Here is a 20,853-nt window from a genome sequence, read left to right as displayed (position 1 = left end):
TCTACAGTTCTATGACTGTAAGTGCTGTAAGTGCTTCAAAGCGTCATGTCGCTTAACTGATGAGCGGGCAGCCGTACCTACCCATCAGCTTTGGCATGGGGGTTAGGGGAGTTCCAGTTCCCCACCTCTGCTAAGGTTTACATCAACATTTTGGATTAAGACCAGAAATAAATAGGTATCCACTGCAGTACCTCCCCTGACCCCCAATATTCTCTGCCATCTGTCTCAAGGTAGCAGTCTGGCCAGTGCATCTTCTATCAGTTGCATGTCTCAAGCGCTTTTCAAAAGAGAGCCTCACATATGCATGAGCGTAATGTGGTTTAATTCAAGTGAGGGGGTCTAATGCCGGTGCAATTCTCTTGAAACAAGGCTGGATGGCTGCAAAACCTTGGGGTGTATTGTACCTTTATAAGTCTTGGAATTGTTTCTTTCAGGTCCCTATCAGCATAGAGTTTTTCCACTGCTTGCGTAATACTATAAACCACTGTGATTCTTTTTTAACACTTTGCCTTTCCAGGTCGATCAACATGTTCTTGATCGTTTATTTATGCATTCTTGTGGGCAAGGCTATAATATGCACAACTCTGAAGTACGTCTGGCAAAGCGTTCCATTTCACGACGAGCCTTGGTACAACCAGAGAACCCAAAAGGACAAAGAAGCCTTCAAGGTAACTGGGCTTGCTTCAGCTTTGATTGCCACCGCCTCTGTATTCGTTAGCGTTTGCCCTTGTTTACTTTTAAAAACAACAGTCCAATCAATCTTTCTGTTCTCTCTAGCTCTTAAAAATGTTCACCGATTTCCTGTCCTTCATGGTTCTCTTCAATTTCATCATCCCTGTCTCCATGTACGTGACAGTCGAGATGCAGAAATTCCTGGGCTCCTTCTTCATTTCATGGGACAAAGAGATGTATGATGTGAGTTGCAATGAAGGAGCCTTGGTGAACACCTCTGACCTCAATGAAGAGCTGGGCCAGGTCAGTAGCATCTCGTTTCCTTTTTCTCACCTTTCCCTCCTCCCCACTGCAGTTAGTGTCCTACGATCTGTTGGTCCAAGTTAAAATGATACAACTACCACTGTATTGAATTTTGATGAGAACTGACCTGAAGCGTCAGTAGTGACAGTAGTGGGTTTTCCAGAAAAATCCAAACTGGAAAATTTCCCCAAGGTAAAAATGAACTAATTTTTATATGCTAATCAGAGTAATTTGCTTGGGAAGTTTTCAGATTGCATTGGAGAAGCTGCCGATGCCATGGAGAGTGAGTGATCTGCTTCAGCAAGTTAATTGTCCTTGTCATTTATAAGTAATGCTAAAAACTCACACTGTGCTAAGCTTGACTAATACTGAATCTGCAGTCGGCATCCGTTCATTCTTCCAAATGTCCTTGTGGAACAACAGATTTTCTGCAGAAAAAATAAGTACCAATTCTCCCCCCACCCCCCCAGCCCACAACATAATAATAATCCTTCAGAGCTCACATTTTTTCACTAAAGTTCTGGACTCAAAAAAGAACTGTCTACTTAACCCTGACAACTCAGTCCTGTTTGGAAGTAAGTCTTTCTGAATTCAGTGAGGCTTACTCGTGCGGTTAGGGTTGTAGCCCAAATCAATTTAGAATTGCTTCCAAGTTCCAAAATACTGAGAGCTCAAGATTTGACCGTCAATCCAAGTAGATCACCTTTACTTTGATATTCCATTAGCATTCTCTTCTCAGTTAGATCCTGTTTTTTTCTGCCCTGACTAATGAGAACAATGCAGCTATAGAAAAGCATATTGCAACTATCAAAACAAAAGGAAGCACGGCTTGGTTGTGAAACAAGCAGAGCAAACATGTCAGGGAGAAGATAGGAGATTTCCTGCCAGTGCAGTGGCTCTAAAAGGCCGTTTAGCCAGCCAAGACGTAATCATCTGGCCTTAACAGAACCTGAGACTTCTAGGTTCTCGTGTTCCTTTCAACACAGGATTTCTTTTTAGAGTATTTAAATATGTATTAGCGCTAAAGATTGATTCTTTGGGCCCCTGAGTGCTGGATGCTATAATTAGCCTCACTAAGCAGGATTTGCATGCTTGTTACCATGCAGGGAAATGTCCCAATCCCATGCTGTGCACATGTCAGCTGATCCTCCTAGTCGTGCTGCTTTTAATTTTTAAAATCGCTTCTCCTCCTCCTTTTGCAGCGGGACTGTTTTTCTTGCAAATATAAACTTGGTTTGACTTTCTTGGGCAGCTGGGCTTCACTGCTTGCTGCTGTGTAAGGCATGGCTCAGCAGCGAGAAGATCTCAGCCAAATTGTCCCTCCTAAGGGCCTGTCTTCTCCCATCTGGGGAGGGAATGGGTTCTCTGTGAAGTGGGCTTGCCAGTAGGTCACTTTGAGGGATGGAGCCTTGGTTCTCCACCCTTTGCTTCAGGGATGGGAAACTTGTATTCCTCCAGACTGCACGGCTCCCACAGTTTTCGACCTCAGCCAACACAGCCAGTGATCAGTGCTGATGGAAGTTGTAGCTCATCTCTGCTTTTCTTCCGTTTTCCAAGTGGCCCTCCAAGAAAATTAGTTTCTGGCTAGGAACGTGAAAACAACTAACTTGCTTGCTCACCTGGACAGTGAGATGAAACTAGATCATCACGGGGGGGGGGGGTACCAGTGTATATCTGTCTTTGAAGAATGAGCAGGATAAAAATGATAGCAGTGTAAAGAACCAGGGGCCATTGCTGCAGGTAATGTGAGGCATAAATCAGAATGTAACAGGCATGTTTTAATTCTAGCATTCAAGCCACTTCCTAAAGCATTTTATGTCTTAACACATATATAAAAGTGAAGTGGGCCTCTTTTTCCTATAGATGCCACCGGCTGGAGAAATAGCAAAGGGTTTTGTTTCTCGTTAACTGGGAACCATTTCTCTTTTTCTTTTAGGTTGAGTATGTGTTTTCTGATAAAACGGGGACTTTAACAGAAAACACAATGGAGTTCATTGAGTGCAGCATTGACGGCTACAAGTATGGCGATTCCATTACAGAGGTTGATGGATTGAAGGGTCATGGAAAAGCAGAGAAGGTAAGCATCCAGTGCAGGGCAGCCCAACTTCCTGTACCAAGAGGGCTGCAAGAGTACTTAGACAAGCTTTTTGAGGTATTTTATGTGCGGGCTGCACACTGTCTTGTCGCGGGAGGGTGGTGGGTGGTGGTGGAGCAAGACTAAAATTTGACTGCTGTTGCACTGGAAGTAGCTGGTCCTGTGACGATGTCTCCATGTTTCTTCCTTGTATCCCTGGAACAGGAAGGCTGCTTGCTAACGTTCTCATTTCCTTTTGTTACATCCCTTCCCCAGAACCGCGAAGAGCTGTTCCTTCGTGCTTTGTGTCTCTGCCACACAGTTCAGGTCCAGCAGAAAGACGAAATGGATTCAGGGGGGTCGCAGACAGGCAGCACGAGCAAGTATGTTGCCGCTTCCCCAGACGAGATTGCTTTGCTGCAAGGAGCTCAAAAGTAAGGATGGCTTCGGAGGCAAGGCCACTCCCTTCCCAGTACATCTATCTTCCCACTCAGTTGTATTGAACGGTACACAAATGTTCCTCGTGAGGCCATTATGCTCACAGGTGGACATGCGGTTGTTGTGGGGTCTGGCTGTAGGTTTCCGTGACTTAGGCCATGCTTAGGAATTCCCTTGATGCATGGGCAATGCTAGGAGCCACCATGGCTGGGCACCTGCTGAAGCTCGGAGTTGCAGGGAGGCTCACCTGACAGGAGGAAGTCCTGCCATTTTGGTACCCACTGGTCTGGTCTTGTCCGAGGTATTGTGCATACTCTCTCTGTCAAAACCAGTCCAAGGCACCTCTCAGAATCCCTAGACTTCCCTATTATCCCCAGATGTTTCCTTGGCCCATTTCCCTCCTGCCTTTTTCCATTTACCCCATAGTGGTGGAAAGCAAGGGCAGCTGGACTCCCAAGTCCCGTCAGCCACAATAGCTGTTGTCATGTATTCATGGATGATGGGAGCTGTAATTCAACAACATCTGGAGGGTAACAGAAGAGGAAGGATTATTTTGACCAAGATGTGTCCTTTGCCTACAGGCATTTGATCTGTTTGTTTGAGGATTATTTTGTGGTTTACTCCCCTTTTTTAATTTGTATTTTATCTGCTGCATCTGTCAGGTCTTCTAATTTTTTGTTTTCAATTGCTTGGGACAACTCTAATTGGATTTTATGGTTTATTAAAATTGTTGGAAGCCAACGGATGCAAATAGGACCATAGGGTTGCAACCCGCAAAGACATACCCTTTGAAATGAAGTACCCAAGCTCTTCAATTCCAGCTGATCTGCTTTGTGCGGGACTAACATTGGATATACAATCCCTAACCATCTAGCTCAGTGTTGTTTACACTGACTGGCAGCAGCAGCAGCTCTGAGATTTCATGGCATATTTCTTGGCTCTCCCTGGAGATGCCTGGGACTTTCTGCATTCAAAACAGGTGCCCTACCACTTTGCTGTGGCCCCTCTGGTGAAAAGGTGGGATGGAAGTATTTATAACAAGTCATTAAAATGAAGAAGCTGAGTCAGGAAGGTGAATCACTTGGAAATGAGTCTTTGTCGCCTACTCAAGACAGGTGTGGGCGTAATTGTAGAGGCAGTGGCGTGCATCTGGAGAAGATGCTTGTAAAGCAGATGTGTGTGGGGGGTCTTAATCTTTCTAGTGGGGGAGAGCCAACTTCTTCTCTCCCTTGGCCATGACATTGCACCTGTCCTCTGCGCATTTTGGAGCTGAGCAGCTCAGGTCCCTTCACCTTAAGGAACCTGGCAGGCACCCTTTGCTCTGAAACCAAGGCCATTTCAGAATCTCCTGGGGCTCCAGACAGCTGGGAAGTCAACTGACAACTTCCAAAATAAGGGTGGGACTGTGTGAAAAATTGGGCTTGGTGCTGGCTGCAGCCCACCTGTTGCCCGTCCTGGCCTAAACGTAGGTTGCTGGGTGGTGGTGTCTTGATTTTTAACAGCAATCACTCTTGTCTCACCAGGGGAGGAACATTCCAACAACTGGGCTTGGTTCTTTACCTCTTGCTGAAAAAGAGTGTCCCCCCCCCCTTTTTTTTTTTTGCTTGCTTGCTTGTTTGTTTTAAGTTGCATTTGATGCTTCTAAGGTCAGCGCAGGCTCAACCAGAGTCCTTCAACCTTTTCCCCTGTGTTGCAACTGTGGCCAAAAATAAAAATAAATAAATAAAAGTTTAGATCATTCTGTACAGCAGAGATAAATTCTTTAAAAGTCCTTCGGCCGTGTTTTGTTTTGCAAAGCAGCCGAAACAGGGGCATCAGCAAAATAGAACACATTAACGGACAAAAAATAAACGAGCTGCTTGCCAAGAGAGCATTTTTTCGGGGGGGGGGGGATGCAGTCATATTGTCCATAAGTTAAAAACAAGCAAAACAGAAGAAATGTGCAGAGCAGTCTCTGAACACGCTCTGCCCCCCCAAAACCACATACAAGGATCAGAGGTTGCTGTATTCCATTGCTTAAACACGCTCACGCACACACGTTTATGGGCGATTGGAAGTCCTTCACCCCCCCACAAACTCAGTCCTACATCTTGCGTACATTTTATTTATTTCTAAAAATATTTATAGACAGCCACCTCACATAAAATGCCAGTGTGCAGGTGTACAACAAATTCAGAAAATCAAAAACAACACAGAACAATTGTAAAAAAAAATGAATAAATAGGTCTGTTGGCATGAGCTGGTCTTCAAGAATCACTGCAAATTAGCAGCAAATTGCCTGCCAGAAGGCTGTTTCGCAGCATCTAACCTGTGATGCTAAATGTCCAGCCTGGTTTCTGAAACATGAGAAGCAATTCAGATTGAGCAAATATGCCTAATTCTGACGTTTCTCATTGAACTACAAAGGGGCAAGGAATGTTGAAGAATATGACACCCCTTTCACCCGACTTTGGAAAGCTTAGTCACTTCTCTGAGATTTCAGCAGATAATGTATTTTCATCCATGAAAACTAGAAACCTACTTTTTAACAACAACGCCAAAAAAAAAAAAAGCAAACCCGAGACTTTCTCAGGAAGTTGAACTCTGTGTCCAGCACTATTTGTGCGGGTTTCCTACGTTTCCAAGGAACTGCTCACACAACTGCTGCCTATATTGTGTTATCAAGCAGAGTTTTCTCCACGTGGCTTTTATTTCATTTTAATTTCTGTCAGTTTTTTGTTTCTTTTTAAATCTGAAGTGCGTGTGTGTTGGTTTTTTTTTTTCAACGCCATTCTGTCCTTTTTGTTCATTGACAGGTATGGTTTCACTTTTCTAGGACAAGAAAATAACTTCATGAATGTACAGAACCGAAAAAAGGAAATCGAAAGGTAGGCGCGACCGCGGCTAGGCCTCCCGATATCACGCAAGGCAGCTGAAGCCTGGTTAGGGAAACCCTAATACTGGGCGGTGGTGATGGAAATGATTGGCTCATTTCAAGGCATGCTTGTTTGGTTTTTTTATTTTAAAAAATCACTCGCCTGCCTTGAACCTAGCGCCTGGTTCCCATTGCTGTTTTCCCACATTTCTGCTTCTGTTGAGCCATCTGTGACAGATACCTGTTAGAGCAGTACAGAAATTAGCAGGTGTACCTGGGCTGCATCCCCCTTCCTCTTTTTTTATATCGCTTAATTGAGGTGGGGCAGCTCCAGCCTTGCATTTTGCAAGTGTTCTCTGTGATCCTTACATGTGGCTGCTGGCTCCACGTTAGAATTCCAGAAGTACTAGCATCTTTTAAAACCCATCATTGATGTACTCAAAACAGTTTTCGCTTTTTTGGGAGGGTGGGGGAGGCATCCTTAAGTGGGCTAAGGCTATTAAAGGAGCTGAAGGACAAGGGTTGGCTGGATGCATGGCCAACAGTTGCCAACAGAGGAGTCCTGCTTTTAGACATGCCCCCTTTCTTCCCAGAGGCCAGATAAGCTTCCCTTAGGAGGGTGGATTTGACTTAGACACCCCTTTTCATTTACACAAGTTACAACCCCTAAATACCTTCATAATAGATATAGAGTGTTTGTTATCCTTTCCAGAGCAGCGGCTAACTGAAGCTTATGCAGGGTTCTTATTTGATTCACTTGTGCAGGGTTTGAGTGTAATAAGTGGTTTGAGTTTCCCAGCCAAGACCCTAAATGCTCTTTGTCCTTCTTGCCTCAAAAGGTACGAACTGCTGAATGTTCTAGATTTTGATTGTGTCCGTCGCCGAATGAGTGTTCTCGTGAAATCGCATGATGGTGAGTTGAAGCTCTTTTCTCTCTTCACCATGAAATTTATTATTTTGGCTTTTCCAGCAGCAGCCTGTTAGTTTAACGTCTTCACTGGTTTAAATAATAATCAATCCCTTTTCTTTTTCTTTTTAAAATAGTTTTTATTAAAGTTTTCAAATACACATTTCCACCATTAAATATCCACCATTATAATAATACATTCATTGACTTCCCTGCTTCCTCTTCCATGAGTCTTTTAATTTTCTCATAATTAATGCATAATCTGTTAAAACCATTTAATCCCCCAATCATATTTCCTCATTCTACATTATATTGTAGAACTTATCTTAATCCTGTTCGCATTTTCACTTGTTTACTGTTATTTTCCAGATATTCCACAAAAAAATTCCACTCCCCTTTGTAGACTCGATCTTGTTGTTCTCTTATTTTACTGGTTAGGCCTGCAAACTCTGCATATTCTATCATTTTAAGTTGCCATTCCTCCTTCTTAGAGACCTCTCTCACGCTCCATTTTGGAGTATGAGCTGCTGTAGTTGCATACATAAATATTTTTTTTCTGACTCATGGGTACCTCCATCTTAACTGTTCCCAAAAGGAATGCTTCTGGTTTTGGGGGGAATGTTTTTTTAAAACTTGCTTTCATCTCATAGTATATCATTTCCCAATAATCTTTTAACTATTTTGCATGACCACCACATATTAAAAAAATGTGGCTACTTCTTTACATTCCCAATACCCTCTATGTATCATTTTTATATGGTTTTCTTTCAATGTGTAGCATGAAGATCTTTCTTCCATAATTACTCCCAGAGATCAAATTCTATGTTATGCCCTAGATCTCTCGTCCTACAAATCACTGATTATTTTACCCACCCATCCCTTTTCAAACTCTGTTTTTAGGAAGCATATACCTGTTCTGCAAGGGAGCAGACTCTGCAATTTTCCCCAGGGTCCCAGAAGCTGACGTCCAAAAAACAAGGATACACGTAGAACGCAATGCAATGGTAAGAACGCCGACTTTGACTGATGAGTTATTTTGTTTTGTTCATAGAGAGAATGCATAGTCCAGAATCTTGGCGTTTGGAAAATCAAATGCTGTTAAGCTTTGCCCAGATTGGCTGTTGATTTTTAACAGGGACCATGTTTGGACTAAAGTCCCAAAGGCTGGTGGCAGTGGCTCTTTCCACCAGCTCACCCTTTCAGGATCACCTTTACTGCTGACTCTCCAGGATAAATAGTGCAGAACTTGCAAGATAATAGCAATGGCCACCAACCTGGATGGCTTTAAGAGACGGTTAGAGAAATTCATGGACGGAAAGGTTTTCAACAACTGCTAGCCAGGCTGGCTATGTTTTCCCTCCACTGCTAGAGGCAGTATGCAGTTGGATAACAGTTTTTTTGGAATCTGAGAAGGAGAGAGCACAGTTGTCCCCAGGTCCCACTTGTGGGCTTCCTGAAGCCATTTGGTTGGCTGCTTCTGCATTTTGTGGTAGCGAATCCATTAGTACTAATGGCATGAACCCTATTTGCATCACAATTGCTGTTCCCTGGGAGAAGGGGTGTTGTCTCCAAAAGCCTTGCATCTTGGCTTGTGTGGTAGAAAACAGCTGATGACAAAGGGTGATGTTAATTTGTCAAGGGGCGGGATTGGCCTCCCAATTGCCTATTCCTAATCAAATGTTTTAATGGGTTTCTATTGGTGGCCCCAACCTTAAACTTTTTAAATTTTGTACTGTTAAATGGGAGCCTCCAGCTTCAGTACAGTGGTACCTCTGGAAGCGAACAGGATCCATTCTGGAGCCCCGTTCGCATCCTAATCAGAACGCAACCCACGCCTGCGCATGCGCGGATCGTGATTCACCGCGTCTGTGCATGCGCGTGACGTCATTTTGAGCGTCTACATGCGCGAGCGGCGAAACCCGGAAGTAACCCATTCCGTTACTTCCGGGTCGCCGCAGGATGCAACCTGAAAACATTCAACCCGAAGCTACTTTAACCCGAGGTATGACCGTATTTTGAACACTGGCTGGGGAGCAGCGGCAAGTAAGGGCTGTTGATGTAATGCCTTGTATCTGGCTGGCCACTGTGGGAAACGGGACGCTGGACTCTTTATTGGCCTTGCTTATTCTGTGGATAATGAACTTCTTTTCCATTGTGGAACACAAGCTGTTGTGCATGGGGTTCCCAGGTTGTCTCCTGAACCCAGGCACTGACTAGACCTGCATCTGCTTAGCTCCAGCAAGGTGGCTACCCCCCTCACCCACCTCATACTTTTAGACAAGGTCTTGGGACTCAGTGAATCTCTTGGTCTAATCCCACAAGTCTCTTAGGTTTTTGAAGGGTCACTCTACTGCTAGCAACTACACTTGGCATCAGTGGATTTACTGCAAGGAAGGCTCTGAGAATCATGGCCATCAACCCATGACCCAGCAATCTTTTTAAGGCAGCTTTGAGAGGCTACCTATGACTACTGGCCCAGCAGGTTGAGTCTGGGTTTTTTTGCAGGTGCCTGTGAGCAACTGAACCCTGCTGTTCTAGAGGGAAGTTGGGTGGGAGACCTGAGGTTTAGAAAAATGCACTTCCTTGCTTGTTTTTTTTAGGATGGGTATCGAACTCTCTGCGTGGCCTACAAAGAAATATCTCACTATGATTACCACATAATTGATACCCGGGTTAAGGAAGCGACGATGGCGCTACAGGACCGGGAAGCAAAGATGGCCCAGGTTTTCGACGATATTGAGAGGAACATGCATTTGATTGGGTCCACAGCTGTGGAAGACAAGTAAGTGTCCACAGGAAAAGAAACGTAACCTCTGCAACTTGGAAAAGGAGATTGGGTGATGTTTTTGTCCCTGCCTTTCATCGCAAGAGCCCAAGGCAGGCTACATATATATTGTTAAACGCCAAGGTAAAGAGTGCATCCATACAGCTCCACCACATGACTGGGAACCCAGATGTGCCTAGGCACATCCCCCTCCATGTGTGTTGGCCTCCTTTCACATTTTATGGGAGTGCATTGTGAACATGCACGACCCCGCTTCTTTCATGCGCTCACTGAATGTGGGGTGGCTGGCTCTCCTACATAGCCCTGTTGTGTTTCTGCCAACCAGTTTAGAATGCCAGCTAGCCAGAAGAGCACCTTGCTGAATATTCTCACCAAATCAGTGGCGTAGCGTGGGGGGTGCAGGGGGGGCCGGCCGCACCGGGCGCAACATCTGGGGTTAGGGCAAATCCATGGGTTAGGGGGCGCAAATCCACGGGTTAGGGGGCGCAAATTACTTGCCTTGCCCCGGGTGCTGACAACCCACGCTACGCCACTGCACCAAATGCCATCAGTGGAAAAATAATGCCAGTGAGGAAGCTTGCCACGGGGCTTGAATGTAGCGGCCAGAGGGACACTGTAGCATGGAGGTGTCAGTGCACCAGTAGGCTTTGATCTCTGTTTCCTGTCTGAGCAACTTCAGAATCTGTCCTTCTTTTTCAGCTCTCCTCTGCCTTTTTCCTTCTTAGCCATACAGGGCCCAGCTGCTCTCCTGATAACCTTATGTCAGATTTTTGTGGTGGCCTCGGGACTAAAGGGGGAGCGAATGTAGTTTGCATGCAGAAGGTCACAGGTTCAATCCCAGGAATCTCCGTTTGAAGTGATCAGGGAGGAGGTGACAAGGAAGAGGTTTCTGTGCCTGAGACCCCTGTAGAACTTCTGCCGGTCAGAGTAGGCAGTACTGAATTACATGGACCAACAGTCTAACGCTAAGGCAGTTCTCATATTCCTACTGCCTGCCTAGAAATTAAGTAAAATCAAAAATCAGCCCCTGAACTGTAAGAACAGAAGGAAGAGTGAATTATTCTGGAAAATATACAGTTGTCTTTTCTTATCTTCTCTTTCTCATCCCCACCAGTTTTACTGGGTTCCAGTTCATTAATTAACGGTTGTGAGGGTGTCATTATCTCTCTCCTGTATCCTTTTATACCCGTTACGAATTCTGGATCGTTCGAAAGAGTTCTCTCTTTAAAAAAAGAAAAGAAAATTGTAGAGGGGAAAGAACATTTTGGCACACCAGCTGTTTCGTTTGATAAGCGAAAGGTGTCTCTGCCCGTAGGCTCCAGGACTTTGCTGCTGAAACCATTGAGGCCATGCACACCGCGGGCATGAAGATCTGGGTGCTGACAGGGGACAAGCTAGAGACGGCTCAGGCCACCTGCTATGCCTGCAAACTCTTCCAGACCAACACGGAGTTGCTGCACCTGACGGCCAAAATCATGGAAGGGGAAGACCGGAAGGAGGACCGGCTGCACGAGCTGCTCGTGGATTATCACAAGAAGCTGGTGAGCGACGTGCCCCCAAATGCAAAGAGGTAAGTGTGAAGCAGGCAGCTTCTAAGGGTCTGTGGACAGGCAGCCCTGAGATAACTTTGCAGCCAAAGAGGAGAGACTGGACTTTGTTCAGCCAAGGGCATTCTGTAGTCGATTACTTTCCAGAGGTTTTAACCTTTAGCACTATTTGCTGGTGACTACAGATTAAGTTTCTTTTAAAGAGTGCCCAGACTTTGAAATAAAGTTCACTCCTGTGTACCTCAAGGCTGGCCATGCCTCTGTTATCCCTCCTCTGTTGGAAGTGATATGTCTCTGAATACCAGTTGATGGGAATCACAGGTGCGGAGGCGCCTACCTGGCTGGCTGCTGTGAGAAATGGATGCTAGACTGGGTGGGCCACTGGCCTTGATCCGTCAGGCTTGTCTTATGATGTTCTTTTCCCTGTATTGGTTCCTTCCTTCCTGCAACGAACTCCAACAATTGCTGTTGGCAAGTTTGATGCAGATGGAAATTGGGAGATCATACCAGGGCAAGTAGGCAGTAGCTTGATCCCATGTCCCTTGACCTTTCATTCCCTAGATATTGTACCAGGATGCTCCTTTCAACCTGAGCTCAAATGTATTCTCCGAATCTTCTCCAAACCCCCTAGGACATGCACACAGAAATAAACCATGCAAGTATTTAGTTGATCTGGCTGGTTTCTTCCAACTGTCTTTAACACCAGAGCGTTCTGCTAAGGGGTGGGTGATAGAGGACATGGGGGGGCAGTGGGAAGCAAAGGGTGAGTTAGCAGGAATGTGACTGCAGAGGATTGCAGTAGGGAAGACGAAGAATGTCAACGGTACACTTTCAAATTCTGAACAGTTAAACAGGTGCAGCACAAAGGCTAGAGTCCATGGCAGTTCTTTTTCCAAAACTCCTCCAGCTAATAGATACCCAGTAAAAAAACTAGGAGCCATTTGAGCAACAGCAGCTTAACAACTGTCCCCAGAGTAGCTTAGTTGAAGGGTTGCAACTCAGAGCTAGAGCATCACATTTGCATTTGAAAGGTCCCATGTTTGATCCCTGCCATCTCCAGATAAGGGGGTGGGGGAAGGGGGTGGGGGAACCAGCCTAAAACCCTGGAGGGAGCCCCTGCCACTCAGTATAGACAAGAGGCAAGTTATGTCCACAGCAAAAAGCAAAAGTCCACATCCTTTTGTTCCATTATGTATGCAGTAGTGAAAACAGATAATGTAACCAAATGCACACAGCTTCCTGTTTTAGCTGCTGTTAATTTTGGCTTTGTGATTATTTAGCTGTCTGTCTTGTGGTGCCTTGTGGCAAAGCAGCCGCTGCCCTTATCTTCTTCCAGGATCTATGTCAGGAGAGGTGTGTATAATTATTGCAAGGCTTGTTGTCTTCTGTTTTAGAAGCTGGACACTAAGTCACGAGTATGGACTGGTTATCGACGGTGCCACCCTGGCCCTGATACTTAACCCTTCCCAAGATTCACGTTCCGGCCACTACAAAAGCATCTTCCTCCAGATCTGCCTGAAGTGTACAGCAGTCTTATGTTGTCGGATGGCTCCCTTGCAGAAAGCGCAGGTGTGTGTGATGCAGGGCCTTTGACCAACAAGAGAACCACTGTGTTTTAACTGCTGTGTTTACACACCTCTTTACCCTGGCCTTTGGCACTGAGAGGAGTGTTGTGTTTTAGGACCCACCTGTTTGCAGTTTTTTCAAAACTGCTTTCACTACTGAATTTCAGATTGCTGAAATGCATCTCTGACTTGCTGTTGAAGGGCATGATATCTTGCTCTTGTTATTTATTGGTTGCAAGCCGCTTTGGGATTCATTTGAATGAAAAGTGGCATCTAATAAACCAAATCAAAAGGTGATAAAGGTGAAGACGGCGACGGGCAGGTAATAAATATTAACAGCAAAAGGGTTGTACGTTTGACGACGATTGATAATAAATTACCTCACCTGGATAACAAACAGGAGTTGTGCAAATAAATTCTCACCAGGCAACTGACTTGCAGCACAGCAGGACCTTTTTTTTGGGTTGTGGCATCTTTTCCTGTTGGATCTCAAGTCCAAATCCATCCCCCCCATGCGCTACACTAAATGTAATGCTTGTGAGCAACACAAGAGAGATTCATGGACTTTACTCATATTTCCTTCTCAAGTTTGCCTTTATTGCTTCTCTTTTGCCCATTTAGATTGTTCGGATGGTTAAGTGTTCGAAGGGCAGCCCAATAACCCTGGCGGTGGGAGATGGGGCCAACGACGTCAGCATGATCTTGGAAGCTCATGTGGGCATAGGTGAGGCATATCTTGGAAGTGCATAGCATTGGGCAACTATTTGGAGTATTCTTGTCTTGCAGGGTGAGTGGGGGAGAAATCTAAGAATGGGGGGAGCATGATAGAAGCTTACGTATGGGGGAGGGAGGCAGAGCCACTGGGGTTTTTATACAGGACGTATTGGCCAGGGATCTCCTCACCTACCAATTCTTCCATCTCTGCTTCCAGGTATCAAAGGTAAAGAGGGCCGCCAAGCAGCCCGGAACAGTGACTACGCCATCCCAAAGTTTAAAGACTTGAAAAAATTGCTGTTGGCTCATGGGCATTTGTACTACGTGAGAATCTCACACCTTGTACAGTATTTCTTCTACAAGGTAATGGACTTCATCTGCTTGGAGGGCGCATTTAGTCACTTCCCAATCATTGGTTAATCTCAAGGTGAACTGCTGGTGGGCTTCAGGGGAGGTGGAAATTCCGAAGCTGTGATCCTAGATGAGTGGCCGACAGCACCCATCCTGGCCTATGGATATGTCGGTTCTTCCTGGCCTCTTCTGTCCTTCAGCCACTCCTGGCTTTGCAGTTCCATAGCTGAGTGATGGAGCAAGTGTTTCGCACGCTGGAATCCCACAATTCAATCCCCTCCAGTTTAAATTATGAGCTAGCAGGTGATGAGAAAGGTCTCTGCTTGAGACCCTTGAGAGCTACTGCCACCCAGAGTGGACAGTATTGGGCTAGGCTTGCAAACAGTTTGACCTGGTAGAAGACTGCTTCCTATGTCCTGTGTTACCATGGTTGTTGGTATGCATGCCGAGAGAGGAGGTGTGTGTTAGTGGGTTGCCAGTTGGCCAACAAAGACCTCTCTTTGTATTGCCTTGGTGGGTGCACAGGCTAGGACCATCTCAATCACTGCACCATTGTGATAGAATTCCCTTCCAAGAGAGGCTGGCTACTTGGTCTTCCAGCGTACTGTAAATATATGACTCTTCTGTAGAGCATTCATGGATAGGAAAATGGGCAGTAAGCATGTGATGCAGTGCACACGCACACACACCTCCCTGAAATAAATAAAGCTCTTCTGAATTTGTTGTTTTACGTTTGTGATTGTGATTTTTAAATTTGTTTTATTGAGTTGTAGCCTTTAAAAGACTGATGAGATCCAGGGGGTTGGACTAGATAACCCCCAGGATCTATAGAAGACAAAACAGGTGGCACAAAAAAAGACGCAGCTCACTTTGTGATGCTGGGGGCAAGCTGCGCACTCTCAGTCTAACCTACATACAAGCCTGTCTCCCTCCCCACTCCAAGGATAAAATGGGATCACCCACATATATGCCACCCTGCGCCTCCTGGGAGGGAGGGCAAAACACGTTGCTGCTCTTTTGAAGTGAGGATTTGGAGCAGAGCTTTGTCAGCAAATCTGAAAAAGGCAAGAACGGTTTTGTGGGGATAGCTGTTTCTTATGTAGTGGGTCCCCAGTGCTCTCGGCTGTATAAATTAAAATAAATTAATAAAGTGCTTAGGTCTCCCGAGTAACATGGCTTTTGCTTTTCTGTTTCATTTTTAGAATCTTTGCTTCATTTTCCCACAATTTTTGTACCAGTTCTTCTGTGGCTTTTCACAACAGGTAGGTTGCTGCTATCGGTGATGACTTTGTCAGCCGAATCGCGACTCACAGTTTGGGCTGAAGTTCTAGGCCTGCTAATTTTTTATTATGGTGCTACCTCCTTTTCCGTGACCAGAATTCTCAGACTGCTTGTTTTTATCGAATTATATGAAGCTATTTTGTTCCTTTCAGTGCTTGCTAGAGAAAAATGCTCTTTCCTCCCACCTGTTCCATACGCACTGCCTAGACTTGCGCCCTGGAGGACCACTTAGGTGTTTCAGTTGCAGCAAAGACAGCACAGGAGGCACCTTTTACTCCAACTGGATTTCCAGATAGATGCAGATATATATTGTGAAGGGATGAGTGACTTTCAATCCTACGCTAGGGCAGGAGTTGGGATAAAGGTCCAGTGCATCTTCTCTTGTTCTGCTCTGTAAACCAGTCAGCTTTGGACCACCCTCTACCATTCTTCCACTCCTGCTTTTATTTCTTAATGCACCTCTTGCAAAATGCAGAAACATAGGCACTTGCCAATCGAGCCATCGACCTTTGCCAGGAGCACTTCTGTGATGGAGGTTTTTAAAGAAAGGACTTCGCAAGGGGCAGGGGCGGGGGGGGGGGAGTTCCATTGTGCAAAAAAGCCGTTGAAGCCATCTGGGTGTGCAGCTTTTTAAATTAATTAAAAGTGAAACTGTTTGGCAGCTGTCACCGTCATAGCAAGCAAGCGTCTGCAACTGCTGTCTAACGGTTTGGTTTCCTGCCCTTTGCACCTCAAGATGTTTTCCGTGGTACTCGAAACCCACTTCTAACCCCTGCTTGCGGAATTGTTGGCTCATCTCCAGAGGCTCACAAACTACCCGGTGTTCCTTGAAACCAGACTTTGGGATATATTGAATGAGTACAATGTCCAGTTTCTTGAGTGTTCCATTCAAGCACTGGTTTTGCCGTAACCAATTCTGCTAATGAGCTGAACCCCCCTCGCTTTGAATGCAGCTGTTCTCCATAAGCCTGCTTCCTTTGACTCTCCTCTTTTCTCCCTCTTTGGCTTGTGGTTACTCCTCCCCCCCCCCCCCGGCAACAGTTCGATTTTGTGTTTGGTGTAGAAGTTCAGAGTGAGGTTATGCTTGTGTTTACAGTTCTAAGAAGTGCAGGATTTGCCTTTGCCTCCCATGTTCCTTCTGGCTGAGTAGGACTCAGCCCTCTTCTTGAACCTGTAACATTGCATTACGACTGTGATCTCTTGCAAACCAGAAGTCCAGAATGGCATGTTGACAGCCTAAAGCGAGCAGGAAGCGTGCCCCAAAACTGCATAAAAGCTTTCCCCACCACAATCAAGTTCAGTTTGCTAAACCTGAGGTTCAGTTGCCTCTGGAAGCCTTGAAGCCTTAACTGTAGGGGAGGCTGCTGCAGCGGGCAGCATCATGAGTATTTTGGAGAGGGCAGGAGCAAACAACGGTGCTGCTTTCTCCTCCTGACTCCCCTTCTCCCTTCCTTGTCTTTTTAAGCCTCTCTATGATGCTGCTTACCTTACCATGTTCAACATCTGCTTTACATCTATGCCAATCGTGGCCTACAGTCTGCTGGAGCAACATGTCCCTATTGACACTCTGATGGCCTTCCCAAAATTATACCTGTAAGTAACCATCAGTGCTTTTTCTGTTTTATCTGCCTTTGGCTGCTGGTGACAGAAGTTGAGCTGGATTGTGGACAGAGATTCAGCATTCCCTTCCCTCTGCCCGTAGCCTTAGGCAGTCAACTCCACTCCCAGGTGCAATGTTTTGATTTGCTTTTCTTTGTTTATGGCATTTATATCCCACTCTTTATCAGCAGTGACAGCAAGCCCTGCTGGAGTCAGCTGGGCTGCTGAGTCCCCCATGGGGAGAATTCCATAGTTCAGCCTCCCTCCCACTAAAGAAAGCAGGGCTTGACGTCAGTTCTGCTCAGCTTGGGTCTCTGCCTGCTGTGCAGCTTTGGCTCAAGCTGCACTATAAATGAAGAATTAGTTACCTGATATTATGGTCACCTCCAGTGATTGACAGGTGGGCAGAGTGCCCGTCAGGGGTCAGTGTTATGAGCTCCTCAGCTCCGTTGGGGTTGGGGTCAGGTTGGCAGATCCTGACACGAGCAGGAAGAAACTGGGGTGGTGGTGCTCATTTTGGGGGAGCATGGCTGGCGGGGAGGCTCTCCCCAATGTGCCTCAACTTCCACCTGCTTCAGAAAGGGGAAGCAAGGATGCTGGTTCCTCCCGAACAACCTCCAGAGAACAGAGAACCCCAGTGGAGCACTTGTTTTCAATTCTGGCATTCTCACAAAATCAGCAAGTCGCACCTTTGCAGCTTGGGACAGTTGCTTCCTTGCAGATCTTGCCTGATTCCTGAACTTCTGAATTGTGAAGAATTTTTTTTAGACCAGTGCTTGTGGGTCTTTTGACTATCCTGACTCAGGGTGCTTTCAGAAAGTTCTGACTGCAACGAGGATTGCGCCGTTACCAGGATTCCCAGTTCCAGCAATTAATACCTTCTGGTTCCCTTCAGTGGGCTGTTGCTTCTCAGTCTTCACCACCGACACAAACCAGGGGAGGATTGGTGCTGCTGGAAGCTGGTCCCTGGAAAAGCCCCTGTCAGCGGCTGTCTCTCCACCTCTCCCTGAGCTGTACAGCAACAGATGCTTAGCCTCGCATCTGTGGAGTGCTCTGCTAACCTGCTCCAGCAAATGAAAATCTTCCTCTGGCCCTGGTCCAGCAAGCCAGCTGTTGTTATCAGTATTGGGTGCTTGATGCTGGTGTAAACATCCTTGTTTGCATCCAAAGGATTTGTGTATGTAGCAAAAGGCTGGGTGGGGGGTTGTTGGGGCCACGGAAGCAGAGTTGCTCCAGAATGGGACTAGCCACCCCTGCCCCACTTCTCCCTCTGCCAAGTGCCTCAGCATTCCCCTCTGCCACTATTTATAACTTGATAGGAGCTTATTGAGCTCCTGTGCTTGCCCGGCAGTCATAATTGCATGAGCAGAGTAAGGAAAACAAGCTAATTGCAAAAAATAAGATGGCCTTGCTTTGAATATTCATCAGCTGAAAATGTGTCCCTGAATACAAAACGGTTTTGCAGGCTGCTGCCTTTTTCAGCTCTCCCATTTTCTGCTCTGCTACTTAGGCAGTTTATCACTGCTGTTTGGGCAGGCGGGATGGTCCAACAGCAGAATCCCAGGCGGGGCTTGCAACAGTGGGCTCCCTATGGTTTCTCAGTAGGATAGTTAGCCCTGCCACCATTACGGTCTGTCCTGAAGCACATTCCCTTTCCTAAATCTTAGTGCAGCTCTGCCTGGTTTGGCTTTGTCTGTGAAACGGCGTTGCTGTAGCAGGTGGGAGGGGCTTTAGCCCAGCCTGCTATTACAATAGGCCCTGCGTTATCAAAACAACACGAGAGGGAAGGTAGCTTCGCCTTTCTCTGTGTCATGCACGTTTCCAGAAGTAAAACATTCCTGATCATGGCCCTGTCAAAGCTAAGCACTTTTAAACCCCATTGATTCTTTCAGAGGGAGGTACTTAACCACGTCCCCAATTCAGTGGGGCCAAACGTGCTTGACTTCATACCATACCATTCCAATTTCATATATCCCAAGGCCCATATCACCCTTCGTGGTCGTGGTGCCCTCCCTGTGGAACACCCTCCCTTCAGATGTCAAGGAGATCAAGAACTACACAACTTTTAGAAGACATCTGAAAGCAGCCATGTATCTGGAGGTTTTTAATGCTTGATGTCTTACTGTGTTGCTGTGTTGCTTCATGTTACGTTCTTTCAGGTTACGTCCCGCGGCGACCTGGAAGTACCAGAAAGGGTTACTTCCGGGTTTTGCCGCTTGTGCATGCGCAGAAGCGCAAAATGACCTCATGTACAGAAGCAGCAAATTGCAACCTGTGCATGCGCAGATGCGCCGCTGCAGGTTGCGCTCTTTTCATGTTGCGAAGGGCCTCCGGAACGGATCCCGTTCGCAACCAGAGGTACCACTGTATTTGGTTGGAGGCTGCCCAGAGTGACCGGGGCAACCCAGCCAGATGAGCGAGGTAGAAATAAAACAACAACAACAACATATAATAAGATGAGCTGGAGTAGTTGTGGCAGAACAGCTGGAATTGGGAAGGAAACAGCATTTAAAGGGGGGAGTGAGGGGAGCTTGATCCCTACAAGAATTGGTCTGCTATTTATTGTATAACAAAGAAATATGAAAGACGAATTGTGTTAGCTCATCTTTGCTATTGTAATAGCCATATTTGCATGCCATCTGCTGTGCAGCAAGAGGCCATGGCTCAGCAGTAGCTGTGTGCAGGTATGTGAAAGTTAAAAGGAGACGATGGGAGAGACCCTTCCTCTGGTGAGATCGTGGAGAGCAGTTGTCAGAGAAGACGAGGCGGACATTGATGGTTGGCTGCTGCCTGGGCCAAATCCTGCTGCTGTCCCACTGCATTCCTTGCATTCCCTTTTCAGTCTTTTCAAGAACTCTCTTTTGGAAAGAGAGTGTGTTTCAAGTCCAGTAGAGGGAGCCCATGTCTTACATTCCTCATAGGAATGATAAGGACAGAGCATTAAAGCAGTTTCAGGTATCAGATCTGTGTTTTGTTTATTATTATTATTATTATTATTATTATTATTATTATTATTATTATTTATTAATTAAGCCACCAGAGCAATACAGCTAGAGTAGTTCGGACATTTTCCTCACTTCTTTTTGGAGCGTGTGGCTGGCTAAAAGATGATTCTGTCGGGCCAAACAAAAGAAGAGCAAGACCCAGACTGGGCAGAGAATAAGTACTGAAACGGAATGACAACCTGTGGAGAGAAGTGTCTGAAAGTTATACAGTCACCTTGTTACCGTCTTTGCAAATTAACTCTTCTTGTTTCTTTTCATAACCTGCTAGTCTTACGCATCTTTCTTTTCCACTTCTAACGCAGGAAGGGGATTTCATAGATTTTATTTATTGTATTTTTTTTAATCCTATGTTCCCTCTACAGAGCTCAAGGTTCTCCCCCTCCCCAAATAAAATGTATCTTTACAACAACCCTGTGAGGTTGCATGGTTGTGTAGGGATTGTGCTGCTGTTGTAATCTTCAAGGTCACCTTTTGGTCTCCTGCCTGCTTTGAGGCCCTGCAGAACACCATCTGGCAATTGCGTACGTGCACACACACACACACCCCTTCTTGCTTTTCGTGAACACAGTTTTAAAGCCTTTTCTTTCTGTTACATTTTCCTTGGCAGGAACGTTTCCGACAACGCCATGTTGCAGTTGAAACCTTTCTTATACTGGACCCTCCTGGGCCTTTTTGACGGCTGTGTGTTTTTCTTTGGGACTTACTTTTTTTTCATGAACTCTTCTATAGAGAACAACGGAAAGGTAAGAGGAACAAAG

The 20,853-nt window shown here is 45.9% G+C and overlaps 1 protein-coding gene across 14 annotated transcripts in view; it reads left to right on the top strand.

Annotated features, from left to right (window-relative positions):
* The window catches only part of ATP11C (ATPase phospholipid transporting 11C (ATP11C blood group)), a 100,093-nt gene that overhangs the window by 55,587 nt on the left and 23,653 nt on the right, over positions 1 to 20,853 (top strand). For all 14 annotated transcript variants that reach the window (XR_014543597.1, XR_014543598.1, XR_014543599.1 and 11 more), the window contains exons 11-25: positions 518 to 668; positions 778 to 975; positions 2,912 to 3,052; positions 3,326 to 3,483; positions 6,283 to 6,354; positions 7,181 to 7,254; positions 8,149 to 8,252; positions 9,849 to 10,030; positions 11,349 to 11,603; positions 12,975 to 13,149; positions 13,767 to 13,869; positions 14,077 to 14,222; positions 15,413 to 15,472; positions 16,957 to 17,084; positions 20,703 to 20,838. Coding sequence is in view for 10 of the 14 variants with exons in the window: in XM_083595545.1 (XP_083451671.1) it covers positions 518 to 668; positions 778 to 975; positions 2,912 to 3,052; positions 3,326 to 3,483; positions 6,283 to 6,354; positions 7,181 to 7,254; positions 8,149 to 8,252; positions 9,849 to 10,030; positions 11,349 to 11,603; positions 12,975 to 13,149; positions 13,767 to 13,869; positions 14,077 to 14,222; positions 15,413 to 15,472; positions 16,957 to 17,084; positions 20,703 to 20,838 (2,083 nt within the window). In the remaining 4 variants the exon portion in view is untranslated. The remainder of the gene's footprint in view (positions 1 to 517; positions 669 to 777; positions 976 to 2,911; positions 3,053 to 3,325; positions 3,484 to 6,282; positions 6,355 to 7,180; positions 7,255 to 8,148; positions 8,253 to 9,848; positions 10,031 to 11,348; positions 11,604 to 12,974; positions 13,150 to 13,766; positions 13,870 to 14,076; positions 14,223 to 15,412; positions 15,473 to 16,956; positions 17,085 to 20,702; positions 20,839 to 20,853) is intronic.

Source organism: Podarcis filfolensis (genome assembly GCF_964270895.1).
Source record: "Podarcis filfolensis genome assembly, chromosome: Z".
NCBI lineage: Eukaryota > Metazoa > Chordata > Lepidosauria > Squamata > Lacertidae > Podarcis > Podarcis filfolensis.
The sequence above is the reverse complement of the archived record's forward strand: the minus strand, read 5'-3'. Positions and strand labels throughout refer to the sequence as shown.